The 20,742-nt window shown below is 50.7% G+C and overlaps 2 protein-coding genes and 1 long non-coding RNA gene across 3 annotated transcripts in view; 2 read left to right on the top strand and 1 right to left on the bottom strand.

Annotated features, from left to right (window-relative positions):
- BRF2 (BRF2 general transcription factor IIIB subunit) overlaps nt 1–20,742 on the top strand; it is a 437,620-nt gene that overhangs the window by 53,392 nt on the left and 363,486 nt on the right. The window lies entirely within an intron of this gene.
- On the top strand, nt 5–1,506 carry LOC139788706 (uncharacterized). Its single transcript, XR_011722914.1, has 3 exons — nt 5–119; nt 462–523; nt 1,382–1,506. It is a non-coding gene; the product is annotated as an uncharacterized lncRNA (long non-coding RNA).
- On the bottom strand, nt 690–16,203 carry ERLIN2 (ER lipid raft associated 2). Its single transcript, XM_071728870.1, has 11 exons — nt 16,044–16,203; nt 15,832–15,913; nt 14,784–14,830; nt 13,200–13,261; nt 11,160–11,285; nt 9,711–9,784; nt 8,190–8,248; nt 7,050–7,141; nt 6,604–6,693; nt 4,433–4,512; nt 690–2,823 (listed from the first exon to the last, which is right to left on the bottom strand). Exons 1-11 carry the CDS (start codon nt 16,199–16,201, stop codon nt 2,623–2,625), a joined length of 1,071 nt encoding a protein of 356 aa, XP_071584971.1. The 5' UTR covers nt 16,202–16,203; the 3' UTR covers nt 690–2,622.

The raw sequence follows: 20,742 nt of genomic DNA, 5'->3' as shown, positions 1-20,742 counted from the left end.
GAGGAGGAGGTGGTGCCGCCGCCATCTTGGGAAGGTCGGGGGGAGCAATAGGGGGGACCCCGCGGCCGCTCCTGAGGGGACAGCCTGGGGATATCCCCCCCCTTTTCACCAAAACGGTGGTAAATGAAAGGGGGGGATGGAGGGAGAGCTGCGGTGAGGGAAAGGTTTGCCTCACCTGAGGGGAGGGGGGGAAAAGGAGGAGGGGGATTCCCCCCCCCGCCCCCCCTCGGAGGAGTATGAGGAGGCATCTGGAGAAAACCTTGGAAAACCTTGGAATTTGTGACTGGGATGGAAGTCAGGGAAGCAGAGAAGGGTTGGGGGGTGGAAGGGACCTCCCCAGGACATCTATTTCCAACCTAAGAGGCACCTTGAATACAAACCCTGGGACTGGCAGAGGTGGAAGGAACCTCAAAGCTCACCCAGTACTAACCATTTTTTTTATCCTTTTTCTCCTTTTGCAGGGGGAGAGTGAGGATTTATTTTGACAGAATCGAGGTGGTGAATTTCCTCATCCAAAATGCAGGTGAGTTCTGACACACACCCCCTTCTTCTTATTATTATTTCTTTGCTTTTTCTCTGCTTATTCCTTTGCTTCTCCTCCACTTGGAGCAGCAGCCTTGATGCTACCTCTGAGAAGTCTGCGAATTATTTTTGAAGGTACCCAGAGGGAAAAAAACCCAAGAAGACAGTAAAATTGAAGGCCATTTTATTGTCATAGCAAATACCAAAATAAAAAGGATTTTAATACATAAGATCTCAGATCACTGTGTTCCCAACAGCCATCCCTGGGTAGCAGCAGTGCCACAAACCTGTGTTTTCTTTGTTAGGCAGAGCAGGTTTAAAATTCAGATAATTATTTCATGATTTCAGGCTGTAGAAATTAGGACAAAAATCTTGGTTAATGACAGAGATGGAAAAAAAAAAAAGGTTTAGATGTAGTGACAAATCTGCTCTGGAAGGTTAAAAGAAATACACAACAAAACCTGAATGCAAACACAATGGATTTTGCTTGTGAAGATTGCAGCTTTGTTTTTGCTTTTCATACACTCATCACAATTGAACTAAATTACAAAAAAAATACTTTAGCAGTAATATTATTTAAAAAAAATAATAATTCTGAAGACCTTTTTCTTCTGAGCTATGATCTTCCCATGAAACACACTGGATAATAATACTTTTGGCTTATTTGGGTGGGTCTTGAAGGACAAACACTTCCCAAAAAGGAGGTTGTAGTTACTCATGGAACTCTCCAACAGGAATGTAGAACCCTGCCAAGTAAGATCATCCTCAACCACTTAGGTACCACTTATGTCATTCCTAAATTCCTGCTGATAAAAGTCAAATTTTTTTGGAATTTCCCTGACCTTCTGTTTCCCAACAGCTACAAAGAAGACAAACAGAGGACTCTTCTCCAGCAGAAATTGGTGCTGATCTTCAATTCTGCAGGTCTCAGTCAGGAGAAAAACAGGGAAAAAATAAAAATATTGGCACCAACAGCTGGAATGAGTCAGATTGGTAGTGTGGCTGCCTTCTTAAAAAGAATAATTAATATTTAAAACCAAGTGTTTGGGGTGCAAGACTGCAAATGCAACAGGCTGGTCTCTGCAAACTTAATTAGCACTTGCTTGCATCATCCCTTATTATGCAAATGATGAATAATTAATAAAGAGGCTCTCCTGCCAAGTGGCAGATGGGTTGGGGTAAGAAAAAAAAACACCAAAAAAGCCCTTTCTAGGCCTGGACTTTTGTCTTTACCACCCCCTCAAGTTTTAAATGGGTGTCAAACAAACCCTGTCACTGCTTTGCAGCTGAGAAAACCCCACACTGAACAGCAACTTGGTTCCTTTTGCCTCAGTTTCCCTGAATCTTCTTTCAAGCACTGCAGCTGCTCCCCCAGGAAATTTTTTTTTAATTATTTTTGCAAAAAATCAGACTCCCTGAGTCAAATCTCTCAGGATGGCTGTGGCCAGGTTTGCACTGGGACTCTGAGCTCAGCAGGAAAAATGCCTCCAACCACAGCCTCCCTGAATATGGCAAAAAAAAACCCCAAAATAGTGTCAAGATGCAGAAAATCCTCAGTTTGGATCATCCCACCACTCAGACAAGGCCTGGGGCCTTCAGACCTTGTAGTGTTTTCAAGTCTAGCACCTGTTTTTAAAAGGGGGGTGAAATAAAAAGTCCTGGGAATTTCCAATGAGAAAAAAAAAAACCACCAAAAAAAAAAACCTCCAAGTTGTAGCAGCAAATCTCCTGGCTCCAAAATTTCTAAATTTATTACAAACCACCTGAAAATCCAAAATTACTGAATGAGGTGCTCTCTAAGCTGGCTGCAGAACAACCTAAGAAGCTCTTCCAGCATCATTTGGTCTCTGTGTCCAAGAGGGAGAGGTGGATCTAGGACCTACCTGGAGCTGCCTGCTTGACAAATTGCTAGAAAAACCACCCCCTAAATATAGATTTATTTATAAATACCAAAGTCTTTGTGTCTAATTGTCATATAAAAGGTGGAAAGGATTTGAGTCTGATTCCTCTTTCAGTAGAAGAAAAGGGGAAACCAAACAGCAACTTCCCAAGTTCCTGTTTTTGTTTGGTAATGAACCAAAAAAATCTTTTCAGGGGACATTATGAAGAAACTTTTGTGTCCTCACTGGTTCCTGTTCCATCTTCTTCTTGGAGTCCTTCTGCAAATCCCTCTGCAAATTTGCTCTGGCTTCCTGCATAGTCCATGAACATGTTGGGAATATCTTTGCCAAAATAAATCTTGCTGTTTGCTGCAATTGCTTTGTATTTCATCAGCTGCAAGTACTCAGGAGTTAACTTCAGCTGCAGAGAGAGAAAAAAAAAAAAAAGAGGGAAAAAGAATCAGCAACAGCTCAGATTCAGTCAGCAGAGGGTGGAGTAACTGGAGAAGAACAATTCAAGCCTGGAAGTTATAGCCATATCATTTCATGGCTGTGTTTTCCATTTTTTTTTTAAATTTTTTTTTAATTTTTAAATTTTTTTAAAATTTTTTTAATTCAAATTTTTTTTTTAATTTTTTCTTTCTTTTAAAGGCCCTTTAGCTAGCCTGGCAGTTTGGTGTGCAAGCTCAGCTCCATTTTCTCCCAGCTCTGCCAGGAATCCTGAATTTCTGACTGGAGCAGCTGAAAAGGCCACAGCCCAACCCCAAGTTCCATCTCCAGAGGGAGCCAGCAGGATGCAGCAGAGCAGAGATGTTTCAGGTGATGCTACAGGTGTTATCCTGACATAAACTTCTCTCTCCAGGCAGGAAAATGAATTTACAAGGAAGGAGGGAAATGTTTCAGGCTCAAAAAAAAATTTTTTCCTGAGAGGAGCTGCCTTTGTTTTCCTCTTGGACTTCAACAAAGCAACATGAGAAGCACCCAAGCAGCTGCTGTTCTGCTGAGTGGTTCTCTGCAGCCTCAGGGAAAGAGCTCCAAGGCTCAGTGTAAGGAAATCAGCACCAATAGTGAGGAAATCAGCACCAGTAGTGAGGAAATCAGCACCAGTAGTGAGGAAATCAGCACCAGTAGTGAGGAAATCAGCACCAGTAGTGAGGAAATCAGCACCAGTAGTGAGGAAATCAGCACCAATAGTGAGGGAATCAGCACCAATAGTGAGGGAATCAGCACCAATAGTGAGGGAATCAGCACCAATAGTGAGGAAATCAGCACCAATAGTGAGGGAATCAGCACCAGTAGTGAGGGAATCAGCACCAGTAGTGAGGGAATCTGCACCAATAGTGAGGAAATCAGCACCAGTAGTGAGGGAATCAGCACCAATAGTGAGGGAATCAGCACCAATAGTGAGGAAATCAGCACCAGTAGTGAGGGAATCAGCACCAATAGTGAGGGAATCAGCACCAGTAGTGAGGGAATCAGCACCAATAGTGAGGAAATCAGCACCAGTAGTGAGGGAATCAGCACCAATAGTGAGGAAATCAGCACCAATAGTGAGGGAATCAGCACCAGTAGTGAGGGAATCAGCACCAGTAGTGAGGGAATCTGCACCAATAGTGAGGAAATCAGCACCAGTAGTGAGGGAATCAGCACCAATAGTGAGGGAATCAGCACCAATAGTGAGGAAATCAGCACCAGTAGTGAGGGAATCAGCACCAATAGTGAGGGAATCAGCACCAGTAGTGAGGGAATCAGCACCAATAGTGAGGAAATCAGCACCAGTAGTGAGGGAATCAGCACCAATAGTGAGGAAATCAGCACCACGAGTGAGGAAATCAGCACCACGAGTGAGGAAATCAGCACCAGTAGTCAGGAAATCAGCACCAATAGTCAGGAAATCACCATCAATAGTGAGGAAATCAGCACCAATAGTGAGGAAATCAGCACCAGTAGTGAGGAAATCAGCACCAGTAGTGAGGAAATCAATACCAATAGTAGGGAATCAGCACCAATAGTCAGGAAATCACCAATACCTTGTTGGCCTCAGCTATTTTCATGGCTGTGTAGCACTCAGCATCAGCTCGAGCCTTCTCCCTTGCCAGGAATGCAGCATCTGGAAAAAAAAACAAACCCAAGAAAACCCTCTAGATGTTGAGATTCAGATATTTATTTCCAGCCATATCAGCTAAAACCTTTTCCAGGTGGCCAGTCCCACTCCTAAAGAGCAGGGATCCAAGAAGGGGAAGAAGGAAGAAATCCAGGCACAGGCTCCTCAGTTTAAGCCTCAGCTGCTGCAGGGTGCACTGAGGAATTCAGCTGCCTCTGTGACTCCAGACCCCAAAGCATCTTGTGCACACCAGGATTTCATCACTGCCCCTCTCCCACGGGCCAAGAACACTTCTTTCTTCTCTAGCCAGCCCCTTGTGCAGAAAATGCAGCAAGTGGAACACTGGGAAAGCAGGATTTCCTCACTGGAAAAGCAGGAATTCCCCACTGGAGGACTCAGGGCAGAGCAGTGCAAACTCCAGCTTGCTCTGGGAAAGCAATTCCCCAGCTGGGATTGTGCCTGGCACCCTGAGATGTTCAGGCACAGAGAGGCAGGAGATCCAAACCTGAGAGAGCTCTTCCCCTGATCCTGCAGGATACTGACAGGAAACTCCCAGCATTTAAGGAAGGGAACACTTCCCCTTTTTGTATCCCACTTCTTTTTTTTTTTTTTTGCTCCCTTCTGAGTTTTTTATCTGCTCAGGAGGTGGTGTCAGAGCATCACCTGAAGGCTCAGAGCAGTTTCCTCAGGCTGGTTCAGTGTCACCTTGTGACATCCCTTCCATGACATTTGCTTTACCTGGGCCAGCAGGGAGTCCTGGGAGCTGCTACACATAATTAGAAAAAAAAAAATATATAAACAATTGGATGGTTTGGCCTGAGACTTCCACTCTTTTGGCTAAAAAGAGAGAAAAAAAAGACTGAGGGAGACAGGAACCCTCTGCTGCCACCAAGCTGAAGGCCTGACACCCAGTGACACCCATTTATCAGAAACAAAACCCACTGCATTCCTGCAGAGAACTTCTTAATGAGGAGCCACTGATCTGTAAAACTCTTTAATTGGCTCCTTGGTGGCCATCTGCAGAGCTTGACAGGCCCTATAATGAAGATAATAATTGGAAATAAGGCCATGAAACTCTGAGCTGGGAATGCAGAGCCCTCCTCATGGCCTGGGACAAAGCATTGGAGCAGAGGAGTGAGGGGACACTTTTCCCTACAACCTCCTGCAACAACCACCTTGAAAAAGGAGTTTCAAGAAGCACAATCTGCCAAGAACCATCCCTCTTCCTGCCTCTGGTCAGTCTGAGTTCCTCAGAGTAGTTGAGGAGGACAGAAAAGCCAAAATGCAAACCCCACAGGTAACAAATTTATTGGTTAAAGCAGAATATTTGCCACAAAAAAAAAAACCTCCTCAGTCCCTCCTCTGAGAGTTGGAAACCACACAGCAGATCCCTGCTCTGCCAGAGAGTAAATGAGGTTTTGTTTTCTAAATATTTCACACTCCACAACAACAAAAAAACCCTGAATTTAAATCCTCTCTCTAAGAAAAAAAAAAAAGCTTTTAGAAGAATCCTAAGCAAGCAATGGACAGAAAGCTTCCACCACCTCATCCTGCCCCAGGTACTCAGGAGCTGGGGCTGCCTCCCCAAGACCACACACTCATTTTTTGGGGTCCTTCCACTCTGAGAGGCTGCAGCCACTACCCAAAATCTGTCACTTTTGGTTTTTTTTTAGCAAGACACCAGCCTGCCATTCCCTCCTCCTTTCCTGCACTTGGCTGACAGAAGAATCCCCTCAGGATCCAGCCAAGCTTTGAAATCCTCAATGTCTTCTGCTCCCCTGAAAACTCCACTGCTGAGGAAATGAGGATTCAGATGTCCTGATGTGCTTCAACCACTACCAGACACACAGGCAACACTTAAATCAGATTTTTTTAGGTTGGAAGAGACCTCCAAGACCATCACTCCAACCTTCCACCAACACCAGAAGTAACCAAAACCCTCAAGACCACAGAACTGGCAGATTCAGCCCTGCAAACCTCAGCTTGCACTGAGCAACACTCTCACTCCACACACTTTGAGCACCCCCTCATGAGCTGCTCCAGGATCCTCAGAGAAAATTCAACACAGAACATTTTGATTTAGTTCAAATCTCTCACCTTCAATCTCTGAAATTCGCTTCTCTGTTTCCTTTTCCATCACTTTCTGTCCATAAGTTATTTCAGCAACTTGGGCAATTTTTTCTGCCTCTGAAATGAGAAAAGAACCCACTCCCCATTGCCATCACACCCTCTGCCTCCTGCCAGAGGCAACAACTTCACCCCTGGGAGTCCCCACCACCCCCTTTTTAGTGGGAATAAACTGTGGGAAGAATCTCCAGCCCTCAGTCAGTTTGGGGGCAAAACTGGGACCCAGCTGCCAAATTCTTGGCACTTTTTCTTCTTGGCACTTTCTTCTTTCTCTGGCACTTCCAGATCAGCCCAAATCCTGCCAGATCAGGACCCAGGTGCCTCCCTCCCTGGGATCAGGGTTTGTTTTTTTTTTGCTTTTTCTCCCCATTCCCCACCCCTGCCCATTCCCTGCCTCCATACAGGGATGCACAGACCAATGAGGGCTTTTTTCCTTTCTGTCTCTGCTTCTTTCTCCACCACCTTCTGCTTCTGGGCTGCAATCAGCAGCTTTGTCTTCTCACTCTCCCTGGGGAGCCAAAAGAAGTTGGTTAAAAAATGGGAATTTAGATGGAAGTGGTGCAGCTTTCCACAGCTCTGGAAGCAAAAAGTGTGCCTGCAGACACAGAGTTTTTTGTCTAAACCAAAGCCCTCTCCATGGCAGGAAGATTTTTCAGTCTTTCAGTGCTGCTTTCTCTCACAGCCCATCCCCATCTGTGTGGTTTTTGGGGGGCTGTTACTCCTGCTACTGAGGAAATTATTTAAACAATGTAAGAAATTAAAAACCTGGAGGATCCTGGAGGTTTTTCTGCTTCTCCTGGCAGCACTCAGCTTTGAAATCACCCTTCAGCCCCCTCTCTGTGCACTGCAGACACCAGAACCTTTTTTATTTAGCTCCCTGTTTTGCAGGTGCAAAAAGCAGTTTTAGAAGTGTGCATGGAGCAAAATCCCAAATCCCAAATCAAGGGGGAGATGAGAGGCAGCACCAAACCTCTCAACACATCTGCAGGCTGACAGGGCCCAGGCTGCTCTGGCACTCTGCCCATCAGGAGAGTGCTGCATGTGACTCCCTCCAGGATTCCAGAAGGTCCCAGGGAATGGCAGGGAAGAGGAATGGAGGAGAGGGATCTGATTGTGACCCAGAGACTCAGAACAGGAACATTTCTGACTGCTCCAAAGGGAAGGCAGCTGGCTGGGAGTGTTGAAAAGGGGATCAGTGTGCCAAGGGCTATTCAAAGATGTTATTTCCAAGCTTGCTGCCTGTTGAATCAACACCTTCTCCCTCCTGGTCAAACAAGAGGATTAAGTGGTGGAATCCATCCACTCGCCACTCACCCACAGGGCTCTGGGAAGCCCCTGGAAAACACCCTCAGGGAGAAGAAACCCTTGGGCAAATTATTTCCCTGCTGGACTGGTCCCAAATGGAGAAAATTCCCCCCCCTGGCAGACTCAGCCAAGGGCTCCTTTGCTTCAGCCCCTTCCCTGAGGAGCAGCAGCAGCAGAGGGCACTGAAACCAACTTCATCTGGGTGAGTGAATCCTTTTGCTAACACAAAGGTGCAAGGCTGAGGCACTTACATGAGCTCATAATTCCTCCGGATTGTTTCAGGGATGTTTGGCTTTGTAACTCGAACTGCCTGGAAAAGGAGAGAGGAAAAAAAAAAACAAAACCAAAAAAACCAGGAGGCAGGCAGCCAGCAATCAAAAGCCAAGCATCCCCTGAGGCTCCAGAGGATGGGGGGAGCCACACAAAGCTCTCTGAGCAGCTCCAAACCCCACAGAACACACCTGAGAGGAAACTGGACCTGGTGTAAACCCTGAGTAACCCAACACATCCAAGCCAAGAGGGGACATAGAATCCCAGAATGGGCTGGGTTGGAAGGGACCTCAGAGCTCATCAAGTCCAACCCTTGCTCCACTCCCCCCGTGGTTCCCAGCCCATGGCACTGAGTGCCACATCCAGGCTCTTTGGAAATATCTCCAGGGATGGAGAATCCACCCCTTCCCTGGGCAGCCCATTCCAATGCCTGATCACCCTCTCCAGAAAGAAATTCTTTCTAATGTCCAACCTAAACCTCCCCTGGCACAACTTGAGACCTCTTGTGCCCTCTTGTCTTGCTGAGAGTTGCCTGGGAAAAGAGCCCAACCCCCCCCTGGCTCCAACCTCCTTTCAGGGAGTTGCAGAGAGTGATGAGGTCTCCCCTGAGCCTCCTCTTCTCCAGCCTCAACACCCCCAGCTCCCTCAGCCCTTCCTCACAGGAATTCTGCTGGATCCCTTCCCAGCCTCCTTGCTCTTCTCTGGACCTGCTCCAGCACCTCAATCTCCTTCCTGAGCTGAGGGGCCCAGAACTGGACACAGGACTCAAGCTGTGGCCTCCCCAGGGCTGAGCACAGGGGCAGAATCCCTTCCCTGGACCTGCTGGCCACGCTGGTCCTGAGCCAGCCCAGGATGCCATTGGCCTTCTTGGCCACCTGGGCACACTGCTGCCTCCTCTTCAGCTTCCTGGCAATCCAGACTCCCAGCTCCCTTTCTGCCCCTCTGTGCCCAGCCTGGAGCTCCCCATGGGGTTCTTGTGTTGAACCTCATCCCCTTGGGATCAGCCCAACTCTCCAGTCTCTCCAGGTCCCTCTGCAGAGCCCTCCTGCCTTCCAGCTGATCCACACTCCCCCCAGCTCAGTGTCCTCTGCAAATTTGCTGCTGATGGACTCAATCCCCTCACCTAAATCCTCACTAAAGATATTGAACAGCACTGGGCCCAACACTGATCCCTGGGGGACACCACGGCCGCCATTTTGAGGCAGCCCCGTTCAGCTCCACTCTCTGGGCCCGTTCCAGCCAGTTCCTAACCCAGCACAGAGTGCTCCTGCCTGATCCATGGCCTGACAGCTTTTCCAGGAGAATCCTGTGGGATACGGTGTCAAAAGCCTTGCTGAAGCCCAGGTAGAGCACATCCAGAGACATGGCTGATATTTCAGGATTCTGCTCCCAGGGTGTTCAACACAGCCTGGACTACAAAGCCATTTTCTACAAGGTTTTTCCTCTTTCCTCCCTTCCCAGGGATCTGCACCTTGGATATTTCCAAGTGGAACGGGGCTTACCTGTATGATCAAGCCAGGGGCCATAGTAGTTAAGTCTTGTTGCAAAGCCAGTTTCAGGTTTTCATCAATCTGATCTGATTTGGAGGGGAAAAAGAAGGAAAAAAAGGGCACTAAAACCCCTGCCAAGGCAGTTTGCTGGCAGAATGAGCTGGGATGGGCTCAGAGCTCAGGATTCTCATTCCTGGAAAGTACAGATTTGATGTAGAAAACCTCAAAAGCCACCCCTGACCCCCAGGCAGGCTCCCAGAGTGTCAGACAGCACCCAACACCAGGGCCAGCAACCCAGCAGGCAGACACCAAAACTCTTCCAGTGGCCCATAACCTGCACTTGAGAACCTTTCCAAGCCAGAAGCAGCAGCTTTCTGATTAAAAATAAAAGTAAAAGTCTGTGCTGTAACCCATTTCTCCACTGGTATCTTCCCAGTTAGATCCTGACAAAGTCCAGTTACACCCTGGCTGCTTGGAGACAGAGAAAATGGGAAGAGGGAAAAGGCTGCATGAGTTGTCTTAAAAGGCTGCAAAAAAATCATCAGTTTGGGTTCAAGGGATACCAGTTAACTCCAGCATAGAAAATTCCAAAATTCAAAAAAAAAAAAAAAAAAAAAGCCAACCCCTTGCTCCAAGGAAAAGTTCTCAGGACAGAAAAATTCCCAGCTGGGGGTTGTGAGGAAAATCAAACTGTAGCAACAGCCTTGAAAACAATCACAGAGCACTCCTGGATGCTTTGCTTTGGTTGAACTATCTGGAAAACTCAGGTTCCCAAGGAAGTTGAGCCAGGAATTTAGGGAACAGCTGCTCTGAGTCTCCAGCACCTGCTGGAAGGGGGCAGAGATGACATTAATCTGCTGGAAAAAAGGCTGTGCCCACTCCAGAGCTGAGCCAGAAAACATCCAGCTCAAACAAAAACCTCCAGCAGAGTTTGTCCAACTTCTCCCTGTGCCCAGCAGTGCCTTGGACTCCATTTCAAGTCCTGTCAGCACCAGCTGCTGACATCTGGGCAAAAAAAAAACCAAAAACCCAGTCCAGCCCTCCAGCAGAACCCTGGAGGAAGAACTGAGCCCTGGTTCTGGCTTCTCAGGAAGCTGCCAACACCCTGGGTTCCCTCAGGCACAAATTCTGCCCCTTTTGGGTCCAAAACCCTTCCCAGCAACTCTGCAATCAGCCCTGAAGGGATTATTTTTCCATCCAGAGCCTCAAACCAACCCCTCAGTGACCCTTTGATTTCTCCCACTTTTCCCCAGGAGCTGTTTTCCTCCCAGCTGCTGCTTTCTCACCATAATTTCTTATTTTTTTTCCACAAAGAGAAGAAGGAAAAAAAAGCAGGAAGCAGTCAGCAACCCTGATTCCAAACAGAGCTCCTTTGGGGGGCAGGGGAGTGAGATCTGGAGCAAGAGAGCAGGAAAAGCACCCCCAGAACCTTTCCTCAGAACCAGGAGGGGCTCAGCTCACCAAAAAGCTCAATGTAAACCTCCTGGAGGGTGTGGACACTGCAGAACTGGTTCAGCTCGTGGTGGATCTTGTTGAAGATGAGGGCTTTGTCATAGTCAGCAGTGTAGTTCTTCACAATGTCATACACTGGGAAAGAAAAAAACCCATAAAAATTAAAAATAAAAGAGGGGAAACTGGGCTTGGAGCAGGGCTGAGCAGGGCAAAACTTGGGGCTCAGGCACAAAGAGTCCCAGGGCCAGACTGGAATGAGGAACCCACCCATGGGAAAGGGACAGAACCCACAGGAGAAACTCAGAACCCACCCAGGAGAAGCTCAGAACCCACCCAGGATGGAGGAGAAACAGAACCCACCCATGGGAGAAGCTCAGAACCCACCCAGGAGCAGCTCAGAACCCATCCAGGATGGGGGAGGAACAGAACCCACACATGGAAGAAGCTCAGAACCCACCCATGACAGGAGAGGGACAGAACCCACATGGGAGAAGCCCAGAACCCACCCAGGAGAAGCTCAGAACCCACCCATGATAGGAGAGGAGCAGAACCCACCCAGGATGGCAAAGGGACAGAACCCACATGTGAGAGAGAAACAGAACCCACAGGAGAAGCTCAGAACCCACCCAGGAGAAACAGAACCCACCCAGAATGGGAAAGGTACAGAACCCACATGTGAGAGAGAAACAGAACCCACATGAGAAGCTCAGAACCCACCCATGATGGGAGAGGAGCAGAACCCACCCACAGGAGAAGCTCAGAACCCACCCAGGATGGGGGAGAAACAGAACCCACCCACAGAAGCTCAGAACCCACCCAGGATGGGAAAGGGACAGAACCCACACGTGAGAGAGAAACAGAACCCACAGGAGAAGCTCAGAACCCACCCAGGATGGGGGAGAAACAGAACCCCCACAGGAAAAGGACAGAACCTACACATGGGAGAAGCTCAGAACCCACCCAGGAGAAACAGAACCCACCCATGACAGGAGAGGGACAGAACCTAATCATAGGAGAAGCTCAGAACCCACCCATGATATGAGAGGAGCAGAACCCACCCACAGGAGAAGCTCAGAACCCACCCAGAATGGGAAAGGTACAGAACCCACATGTGAGAGAGAAACAGAACCCACATAAGCTCAGAACCCACCCATGGGAAAAGCCCAGAACCCACCCAGGAGAAACAGAACCCACCCATGATGGGAAAGGGACAGAACCCAATCATAGGAGAAGCTCAGAACCCACCCATGATAGGAGAGGAGCAGAACCCACCCACAGGAGAAGCTCAGAACCCACCCAGAATGGGAAAGGGACAGAACCCACACGTGAGAGAGAAACAGAACCCACAGGAGAAGCTCAGAAACCACCCATGGGAAAAGCCCAGAACCCACCCAGAATGGGAAAGGTACAGAACCCACATGTGAGAGAGAAACAGAACCCACATGAGAAGCACAGAACCCACCCAGGAGAAACAGAACCCACCCAGGAGAAACAGAACCCACCCATGACAGGAGAGGGACAGAACCCAATCATAGGAGAAGCTCAGAACCCACCCATGACAGGAGAGGGACAGAACCCAATCATAGGAGAAGCTCAGAACCCACCCATGATATGAGAGGAGCAGAACCCACCCAGGAGCAGCTCAGAACCCACCCAGGAGAAAGAGAACCCACCCAGGATGGGAGAAAACCAAAACCCACATGGGAAAAGCCCAGAACCCACCCAGGAGCAGCTCAGAACCCACCCAAGATGGGAAAGGGACAGAACCCCCCCTTGATCCCACACAGGCCACATAATCCCAGAGAAGGACTTTTTAGGATCTCAGGGAGTGCTGGGACGTGGGGGAATGGATTAAAAATAGAGGAGGGGAGATTGAGATGGGATTTTAGGAAGAAATTCTTCCCCAGGAGGTGCTGAGAGCCTGGCACAGGTTGCCCAGGGAGGGGGGGGAAGCCCCATCCATCCCTGGAAGTTTTTAAGGAGCTGATGTGGGGGGAGGTGTCACCTCAACCCCCCCAAACATCTCCCCAAACATCTCCCCAGCCTCACCTGCACTCTGGATGAGGAAATTCACCACCTCGATTCTGTCAAAATAAATCATCACTCCCCCACTGCAAAAGGAGAAAAAAAAGGAGAAAAAAAAAAATAAAAGATCAATAAATGGATGCAGGGGGGCAGCTGGGGGAGGGGGAGACTTCCCTCAGGTGGGAGGGGGGTGAGGAAAATAAAGACCCCTGGGAAAAAAAAAAAAAAGATCCCCTGGAAAATAAACCCAAAGATCCCTGGAAAAAACAGACAACTCCTGGAATAAAACAAGCAATCCCTGGAAAAAAAAAAAAAAAAGATCCCTGGAAAAAAAAAAAAAAAATCCCTGGAAAAAAAACAAAAAACAAAGATCCCTGGAAAAAAAAACAAAAAACAAAGATCCCTGGAAAAAAACCCCCAAAGATCCCTGGAAAAAAACCCCTAAAGATCCCTGGAAAAAAAACCCCAAAGATCCCTGGAAAAAAAAACAAACCCAAGATCCCTGGAAAAAAAAACCAAAGATCCCTGGAAAAAAAAAACCAAAGATCCCTGGGGAAAAAAAAAAAAAGATCCCTGAAAAAAAAAACAAACCAACAAAGATCCCTGGAAAAAAAACCCAAAGGTCCCTGGAAAAAAAAACCCAAAGAACCCTGGAAAGCAAAGAAACAACCCCTGGAAAAAAACCAAAGATCCCTGGAAAAAAAACCCCAAGATCCCTGGAAAAAAAACCCCAAAGATCCCTGGGAAAAAAAACCCCAAAGATCCCTGGGAAAAAACCCCAAAGATCCTTGGAAAAAAAACCCCAAAGATCCCTGGGAAAAAAAACCCCAAAGATCCCTGGGAAAAAAAACCCCAAAGATCCCTGGGAAAAAACCCCAAAGATCCCTGGGAAAAAAACCCCAAAGATCCCTGGAAAAAAAACCCCAAAGATCCCTGGAAAAAAAAACCCCAAAGATCCCTGGGAAAAAAAAAACAAAGATCCCTGGAAAAAAAACCTCAAAGATCCTTGGAAAAAAAAACCAAAGGTCCCTGGAAAAAAAAACCCAAAGATCCCTGGAAAAAAAAAAAAAATCCCTGAAAAAAAAACCAAAAAACAACAAAGATCCCTGGAAAAAAAACCCCCAAAGATCCCTGGAAAAAAACCCCCAAGATCCCTGGAAAAAAACCCCCAAGATCCCTGGAAAAAAAACCCCAAGATCCCTGGAAAAAAAACCCCAAGATCCCTGGAAAAAAAAAAACCCCAAAGATCCCTGGGGAAAGAAAAAAACAAAGACCCTCTGAAAAAAAATCCAAAGACCCCTGGGAAAAACAACAACAACTCCTGGAAAAAAAACAAACTCCTGGAAAAAAACCCAGCAAAGATCCCCTAGAAAAAAACCCAAAAACCTCTGGAAAAAAACCCCAACAACCCCTGGAAAAACAACAGAACAACCCCTGGGATAAAACAACCAAACCCTGGAAAAAGCCCAAAAAATCCCCGGAAAAACCCCCAAACACCCCTGGAAAAAACCCAACACCCCCGGCAGAAGCCTCCAAAGGATCCCGGCAACAACCACAGCACGGAACCAGCACCAGAACCGGAACCAGAACCGGAACCGAGCCTCTCACCTGGTCCCGCAGGGCACGTTTTTCACCTCATCCGTCTGCAGCGTGGTCTGGGGGGAGAGGGAGAAACTTAACGGGGAGGATTTGCCCGCCCGAAATCCCCCACCGAACCGGTACCGGAACCCCTCCAACAAGAACCGAACCGGTACCGGAACCCCCTGACCCCAGCGGCCCTTCACGGGGGAGGATTTTCCAGCCGCAAATCCCACCCAGGTCCGGGACCGGTACCCACACCCCTCCAACACGAACCGAACCTTCCTCTCTGCCACAACAACTCTCCGAACTGGTACCGGAACCGCCCAACCCCTCAACCCCAGAGATCCTTAACAGGGGAGGATTTTCCCCGCCGCAAATCCCACCCAGAACCGGGACCGGTGCCCACACCCCTCCAACAAGCCCCGAACCCTCCGAACCGGTACCGGAACCCCTCGACCCCACCGCCCCTTCACGGGGGACCATTTTCCCGCCTCAATCCCCACCTCGAACACCGGGACCGGTGCCCACACCCCTCCAACAAGAACCGAACCGGTACCAGAATCTCCCAACCCCAGCGCCCTTTAACGGGGGAGGATTTTCCCAGCTCAATCCCCACCCCGAGCACCGGGACCGGTGCCCACACCCTTCCAACAAGAACCGAACCGGTACCGGAACCTCCCAACACCAGCGACCCGTCACGGGGGAGCGTTTTCCCACCTCAGTCCCCACCCCGAACACCGGGACCGGCGCCCACACCCCTCCAACAAGAACCGAACCGGTACCGGAACCTCCCAACACCAGCGACCCGTCACGGGGGAGCATTTTCCCACCTCAGTCCCCACCCCCAACACCGGGACCGGTGCCCACACCCCTTCCACAGGACCCGAACCCTCCGAACCGGTACCGGAACCCCTCAACCCCACCGCCCCTTAACGGGGAAGGATTTTCCCGCCTCAATCCCCACCCCGAACACCGGGAACGTCCCGCCGGTGCCTTCACCCTTTCCACAAGCCCCGAACCCTCCGAACCGGTACCGGAACCGCCCCAGCCCTCACCCCCAGCTCCCCAGCAGCACCTGCACTGACTTGTAGGACGTGATGAAGGGCAGCATGAGGTGGAAGCCGGGCCCGCTGGTGGAGGTCAGCAAAGCTCCGCCGCTGCGGGAGGAAGGAGCCCGGGGAGCGGGAGGTGAGGTGAGGGGCGGCACCACCGGGCCCGCGGGAGGAGAGGGCCCAAAAAAAAAAAAAAAAAAGGGAAAGGGGGGGAGGGAAAGGGGAGGACGCTCACCGGTAGTAAACGCCGATGTGTCCCTCCTCGATCTTGTGGATGGCGGAGAGGAAAGCGGCGGCGAGGAAGCTGAGGGCCAGGGCCGCGATGGCGCCCAACTGGGCCATGCCGGGCGGCGGCGGCTTCTTGCCCCGGGAGGCGCTCGGAGATGGCGTCATCACAGCGCGACCGCTCCTGCAGCCCCGGGGCAGAGCCCGCCAGGCGGCGCTGGAAGCTCAGGGTCACGGGTTCGAGACCCCCCCCCAACCCCCGGAGACCCGAGGGTCGCGGGTTCGAGACCCGCCCCGGGTTCGAGACCGCCTCGGGATCCCGAAGGTCGCGGGTTCGAGACCCCCCCCGGACACCCGAGGATCGAGGGTTCGAGACCCCTCCCGGTGCTTTGAGGGCCTTGAGTTCGAGACCGCCTCGGGATCCCGAAGGTCGCGGGTTCGAGACCCCCCCGGACACCCGAGGGTCGCGGGTTCGAGACCCCCCCCGGACACCCGAGGGTCCTGGGTTCGAGACCCCCCCGGACACCCGAGGGTCCTGGGTTCGAGACCCCCCCGGACACCCGAGGATCGCGGGTCTCGAACCCCCCCCGGACACCCGAGGGTCGAGGGTTCGAGACCCCTCCCGGTGCTTTGAGGGCCCTGAGTTCGAGACCCCCCCGGACACCCGAGGGTCGCGGGTTCCAGACCCCCCCGGACACCCGAGGATCGCGGGTTCCAGACCCCCCCACGGGATCCCGAAGGTCCTGGGTTCGAGACCCCATTCCTGGTGCTTCGAGGACCCGGGTTCGAGACCCCTCCCCGGAGACCCGAGGGTCGAGGGTACGAGAGCCCTCCCTGTACTTTGAGGGTCGCGTGTTGGAGACCCCCCCGGACACCCGAAAGTCGCGGGTTCGAGAGCCCCCCCGGGCACCCGAGGGTCGCGGGTTCGAGACCTCCCCCACGGGATCCCGAAGGTCGCGGGTCCAAGACCCCCCCCCGTCCCCCGGACACCTGAGGGTCGCTGGTTCGAGACCCCTCCCTGTGCTTTGAAGGTTGTGGGTTCGAGACCCGGCCCAGACACTCGAGGGTCCCGCAGGGTAAGGGGGGGGGATAAGAGACCCCCGGGATGCCCCCCCCCGTGCCAAGAGGAGTGGGGAGACGATGCGGAGGGGTGGTCGAAGGGAAGCCGAGGGAGGTTTTCTCCTAAAATGGGTTAATGGGAGCATTGCAGCCCCCCCATCCCCCGGTGTGATCCTTGGAGAAGCCCAGGATGGAGACCCCTGGGATAGATGGAGACCCTCAGGATGGAAAACCTGGGATGGAGAACCCCGGGATTGATGGAGACCCCCTGGGGTGGATGGAGACCCTTGGGATGGAGAGCCCTGGGATGGATGGAGACCCCCAGATGGAGACCCTGAGGATGGAAAACCTGGGATGGAGACCCCCAGCTCCTTTTTGGGTAAATAGAACAGCAAAACCAGGGAAAGTGACAGGCCTGGCAGGAACACATTAAAGCTCCCCTGATCTCTAATTGAAGAGGACTTTAAAAAAAAAAAAAAAAAAAAAAGGGAAAAAACCCCCCAAATACGAGAGGAATAAAATGTCAATAAAGGAGAATAATTTGATCTTTACACTTGATAGATCTCCGAGGGTTCCATATAACAAACCTGTCAGGAGGATTCAGCACGGGTGAGAAAGAAGGACTGAAATATCCAGGATATTTGTCAATCCAAATTTTACAGCTCTTAAATAAGTGCCAAAGGGCACCAGGGATGAAATACACACAGTGCAAGGGGGGGTGGGATGGGGTTAAAACACTCGCCCAGATTTAAGGCCTTGATAAAATGTATTAAAATCTTGAAAGGTTTTAATGAATCTAGTATGTGTTTCATAAATCACAACCCTCTGCTCAGCCCCCTTGCAGTTTAATAAGAGTAAACTAGGAAATTGCTCTGAGCTGAAGGAAAATACCTTCATAGAATATTGAGATTTTTAAATGTGGGGTGTTCTGGCTCACAGGAGAGCTTTGGCCTCATAACACTGCTGCTACCTCATTACCTGGAGTGGGAAACCAGCTGCAGCCACGTGTTTAACAGCGTCAAGATGTGAGCTAACACAAAGGTAAATATTAGTTGTAATAATCCCGGGAATAAAAAGCAAAAAAAAAAAGCAAAAAAGCCAAAAAAAAAAAGCCAGAAAAAAAAATCATTACTTCTGGACCCGAGGCCAGGAACATTTGGTGCTGCCTGTACCACAGCTGTCTGGTTTATAGGAACAAGTGGTTTATTACACACAGTTCTCTCAGGCACTTGAAAAGTTTTTCACCACAGCTCGAATAAAAATATTTGCTGGGTTGGAATCTGTGGTTAATTCAGAGGTCACCGTGTCCCAGCCCCTCTGGGGCACCTGCCTGGAGCCCCCAGGGCACCCAAACCCCAGGGCTGCTCCTCTGGGAACACAGAATCATAGAATCACAGAATGGGCTGGGTTGGAAGGGACCTCAGAGCTCATCAAGTCCAACCCTTGCTCCACTCCCCCCGTGGTTCCCAGCCCATGGCACTGAGTGCCACATCCAGGCTCTTTTGAAATATCTCCAGGGATGGAGAATCCACCCCTTCCCTGGGCAGCCCATTCCAATGACTGAGCACCCTCTCCAGAAAGAAATTCTTTCTAATGTCCAACCTAAACCTCCCCTGGCACAACTTGAGACCTCTTGTGCCCTCTTGTCTTGCTGAGAGTTGCCTGGGAAAAGAGCCCAACCCCCCCCTGGCTCCAACCTCCTTTCAGGGAGTTGGAGAGAGTGATGAGGTCTCCCCTGAGCCTCCTCTTCTCCAGCCTCAACACCCCCAGCTCCCTCAGCCCTTCCTCACAGGAATTCTGCTGGATCCCTTCCCAGCCTCCTTGCTCTTCTCTGGACCTGCTCCAGCACCTCAAGCTCCTTCCTGAGCTGAGGGGCCCAGAACTGGACACAGGACTCAAGCTGTGGCCTCCCCAGGGCTGAGCACAGGGGCAGAATCCCTTCCCTGGACCTGCTGGCCACGCTGTTCCTGAGCCAGCCCAGGATGCCATTGGCCTTCTTGACCACCTGGGCACACTGCTGCCTCCTCTTCAGCTTCCTGGCAATCCAGACTCCCAGCTCCCTTTCTGCCCCTCTGTGCCCAGCCTGGAGCTCCCCATGGGGTTCTTGTGTTGAACCTCATCCCCTTGGGATCAGCCCAACTCTCCAGTCTGTCCAGGTCCCTCTGCAGAGCCCTCCTGCCTTCCAGCTGATCCACACTCCCCCAGCTCGGTGTCCTCTGCCAATTTGCTGCTGATGGACTCAATCCCCTCACCTAAATCCTCACTAAAGATATTAAACAGCACTGGGCCCAACGCTGATCCCTGGGGGACACCACGGCCGCCATTTTGAGGCAGCCCCGTTCAGCTCCACTCTCTGGGCCCGTTCCAGCCAGTTCCTAACCAGCACAGAGTGCTCCTGCCTGATCCATGGCCTGACAGCTTTTCCAGGAGAATCCTATGGGATACGGTGTCAAAAGCCTTGCTGAAGCCCAGGTAGACCACATCCCCAGCCTTCCCACGTCCCCCAGGCAGTCCCCGGATCATAAAAGGAGCTCAGGTTGCTCAGACAGGATCCCGGAGAGCTGTGGAAAAGTTGTCAGAAATAACAATGCAGGCTGGCAATTGAGGCGATTTGGATCCTGTGGGTCATTAATCACCTCCTGACAGTTGGGAAAAGGGCTGGAAAAACTCCCTCCTCCCCTGTTCCTGGGTTTCAGGTTACGGCCGTGCGCAGAGGGGGTGGAAACTCCACACTTCTGTCCCTGTCCCCGTTCCCAGGTCCCTGGCCCCATCCCGAGCTGCTGGAACTCAGCTTGGCCCCGTTCTGCCTGCAAGGGACCCTCAGCCAGGTGGTGTGGGGACCTTCCTGCTGGGAATTGGACTTTTCCATGGAAATTGGATCTTTCCATGGGAACTGGGCCTTCCCGTTGGAAATTGGAGCTTTCCATTGGAAACTGGACCTTTCCATTGGAAACCAGACCGTTCCATGGGAAACTGGGCCTTTCCGTTGGAAACTGGACCTTTCCATTGGACATTGGACCTTTCCATGGGAAACTGGACCTTTCCATGGGAAACTGGACCTTTCCGTTGGAAACTGGACCTTTCCAGTGGAAAATGGACCTTTCCATTGGAAACTGGACCTTTCCATAGGAAATTGGACCTTTGCATTGGAAATCAGACCTTTCCATTGGAAATGAGACCTTTCCATTGGAAATCAGACCTTTCCATCCCTTCCCATTCCCTGGGCATCCCCCAAACCAGAACCCCACCAGTTACCAGTGACTGGTGGCTCAGTGGCAGCAGATTTTCCACAAGGAAGAGATGCTCCCGAGCTGAAAACCGAAGGAAAAGGAAAATCCCGGGAAAATCAGGCTGTGATGGGATTTGGGGGGGCTCCAAGTACTCAGCTCCTACCCAGGGCTTTGAAAGAGAAAGGAGGGGGGAAGGGAAGGGAAGGGAAGGAAAAGGGAAGAAGGGGAAGGGGAGAAGGGGAAGGGGAAGGAAAAGGGAAGAAGGGGAAGGGGAAGGGGAAGGGGAAGGAAAAGGGAAGAAGGGGAAGGGGAAGGGGAAGGGGAAGAAAAGGGAAGAAGGGGAAGGGGAAGGGGAAGGAAAAGGGAAGAAGGGGAAGGGGAAGGGGAAGGAAAAGGGAAGAAGGGGAAGGGGAAGGGGAA

Source organism: Heliangelus exortis, chromosome 30 (genome assembly GCF_036169615.1).
Source record: "Heliangelus exortis chromosome 30, bHelExo1.hap1, whole genome shotgun sequence".
Classification (NCBI taxonomy): domain Eukaryota; kingdom Metazoa; phylum Chordata; class Aves; order Apodiformes; family Trochilidae; genus Heliangelus; species Heliangelus exortis.
Note: the sequence above shows the minus strand (reverse complement) of the source record. Positions and strands in the feature narration are given on the sequence as shown.

What these genes read in the sequence shown, in the direction of transcription:
- ERLIN2 (XM_071728870.1), bottom strand. Translation starts at nt 16,201, where the DNA reads ATGACGCCATCTCCGAGCGCCTCCCGGGGCAAGAAGCCGCCGCCGCCC. An exon ending in CACATCGGCGTTTACTACCG is followed by an intron (nt 15,914 to 16,043) that starts GTGAGCGTCCTC and finishes TTCCTCCCGCAG; the next exon opens with CGGCGGAGCTTTGCTGACCT. An exon ending in AAGGAAAAAAGCCCTCATTG is followed by an intron (nt 6,694 to 7,049) that starts GTCTGTGCATCC and finishes TTCTCATTTCAG; the next exon opens with AGGCAGAAAAAATTGCCCAA.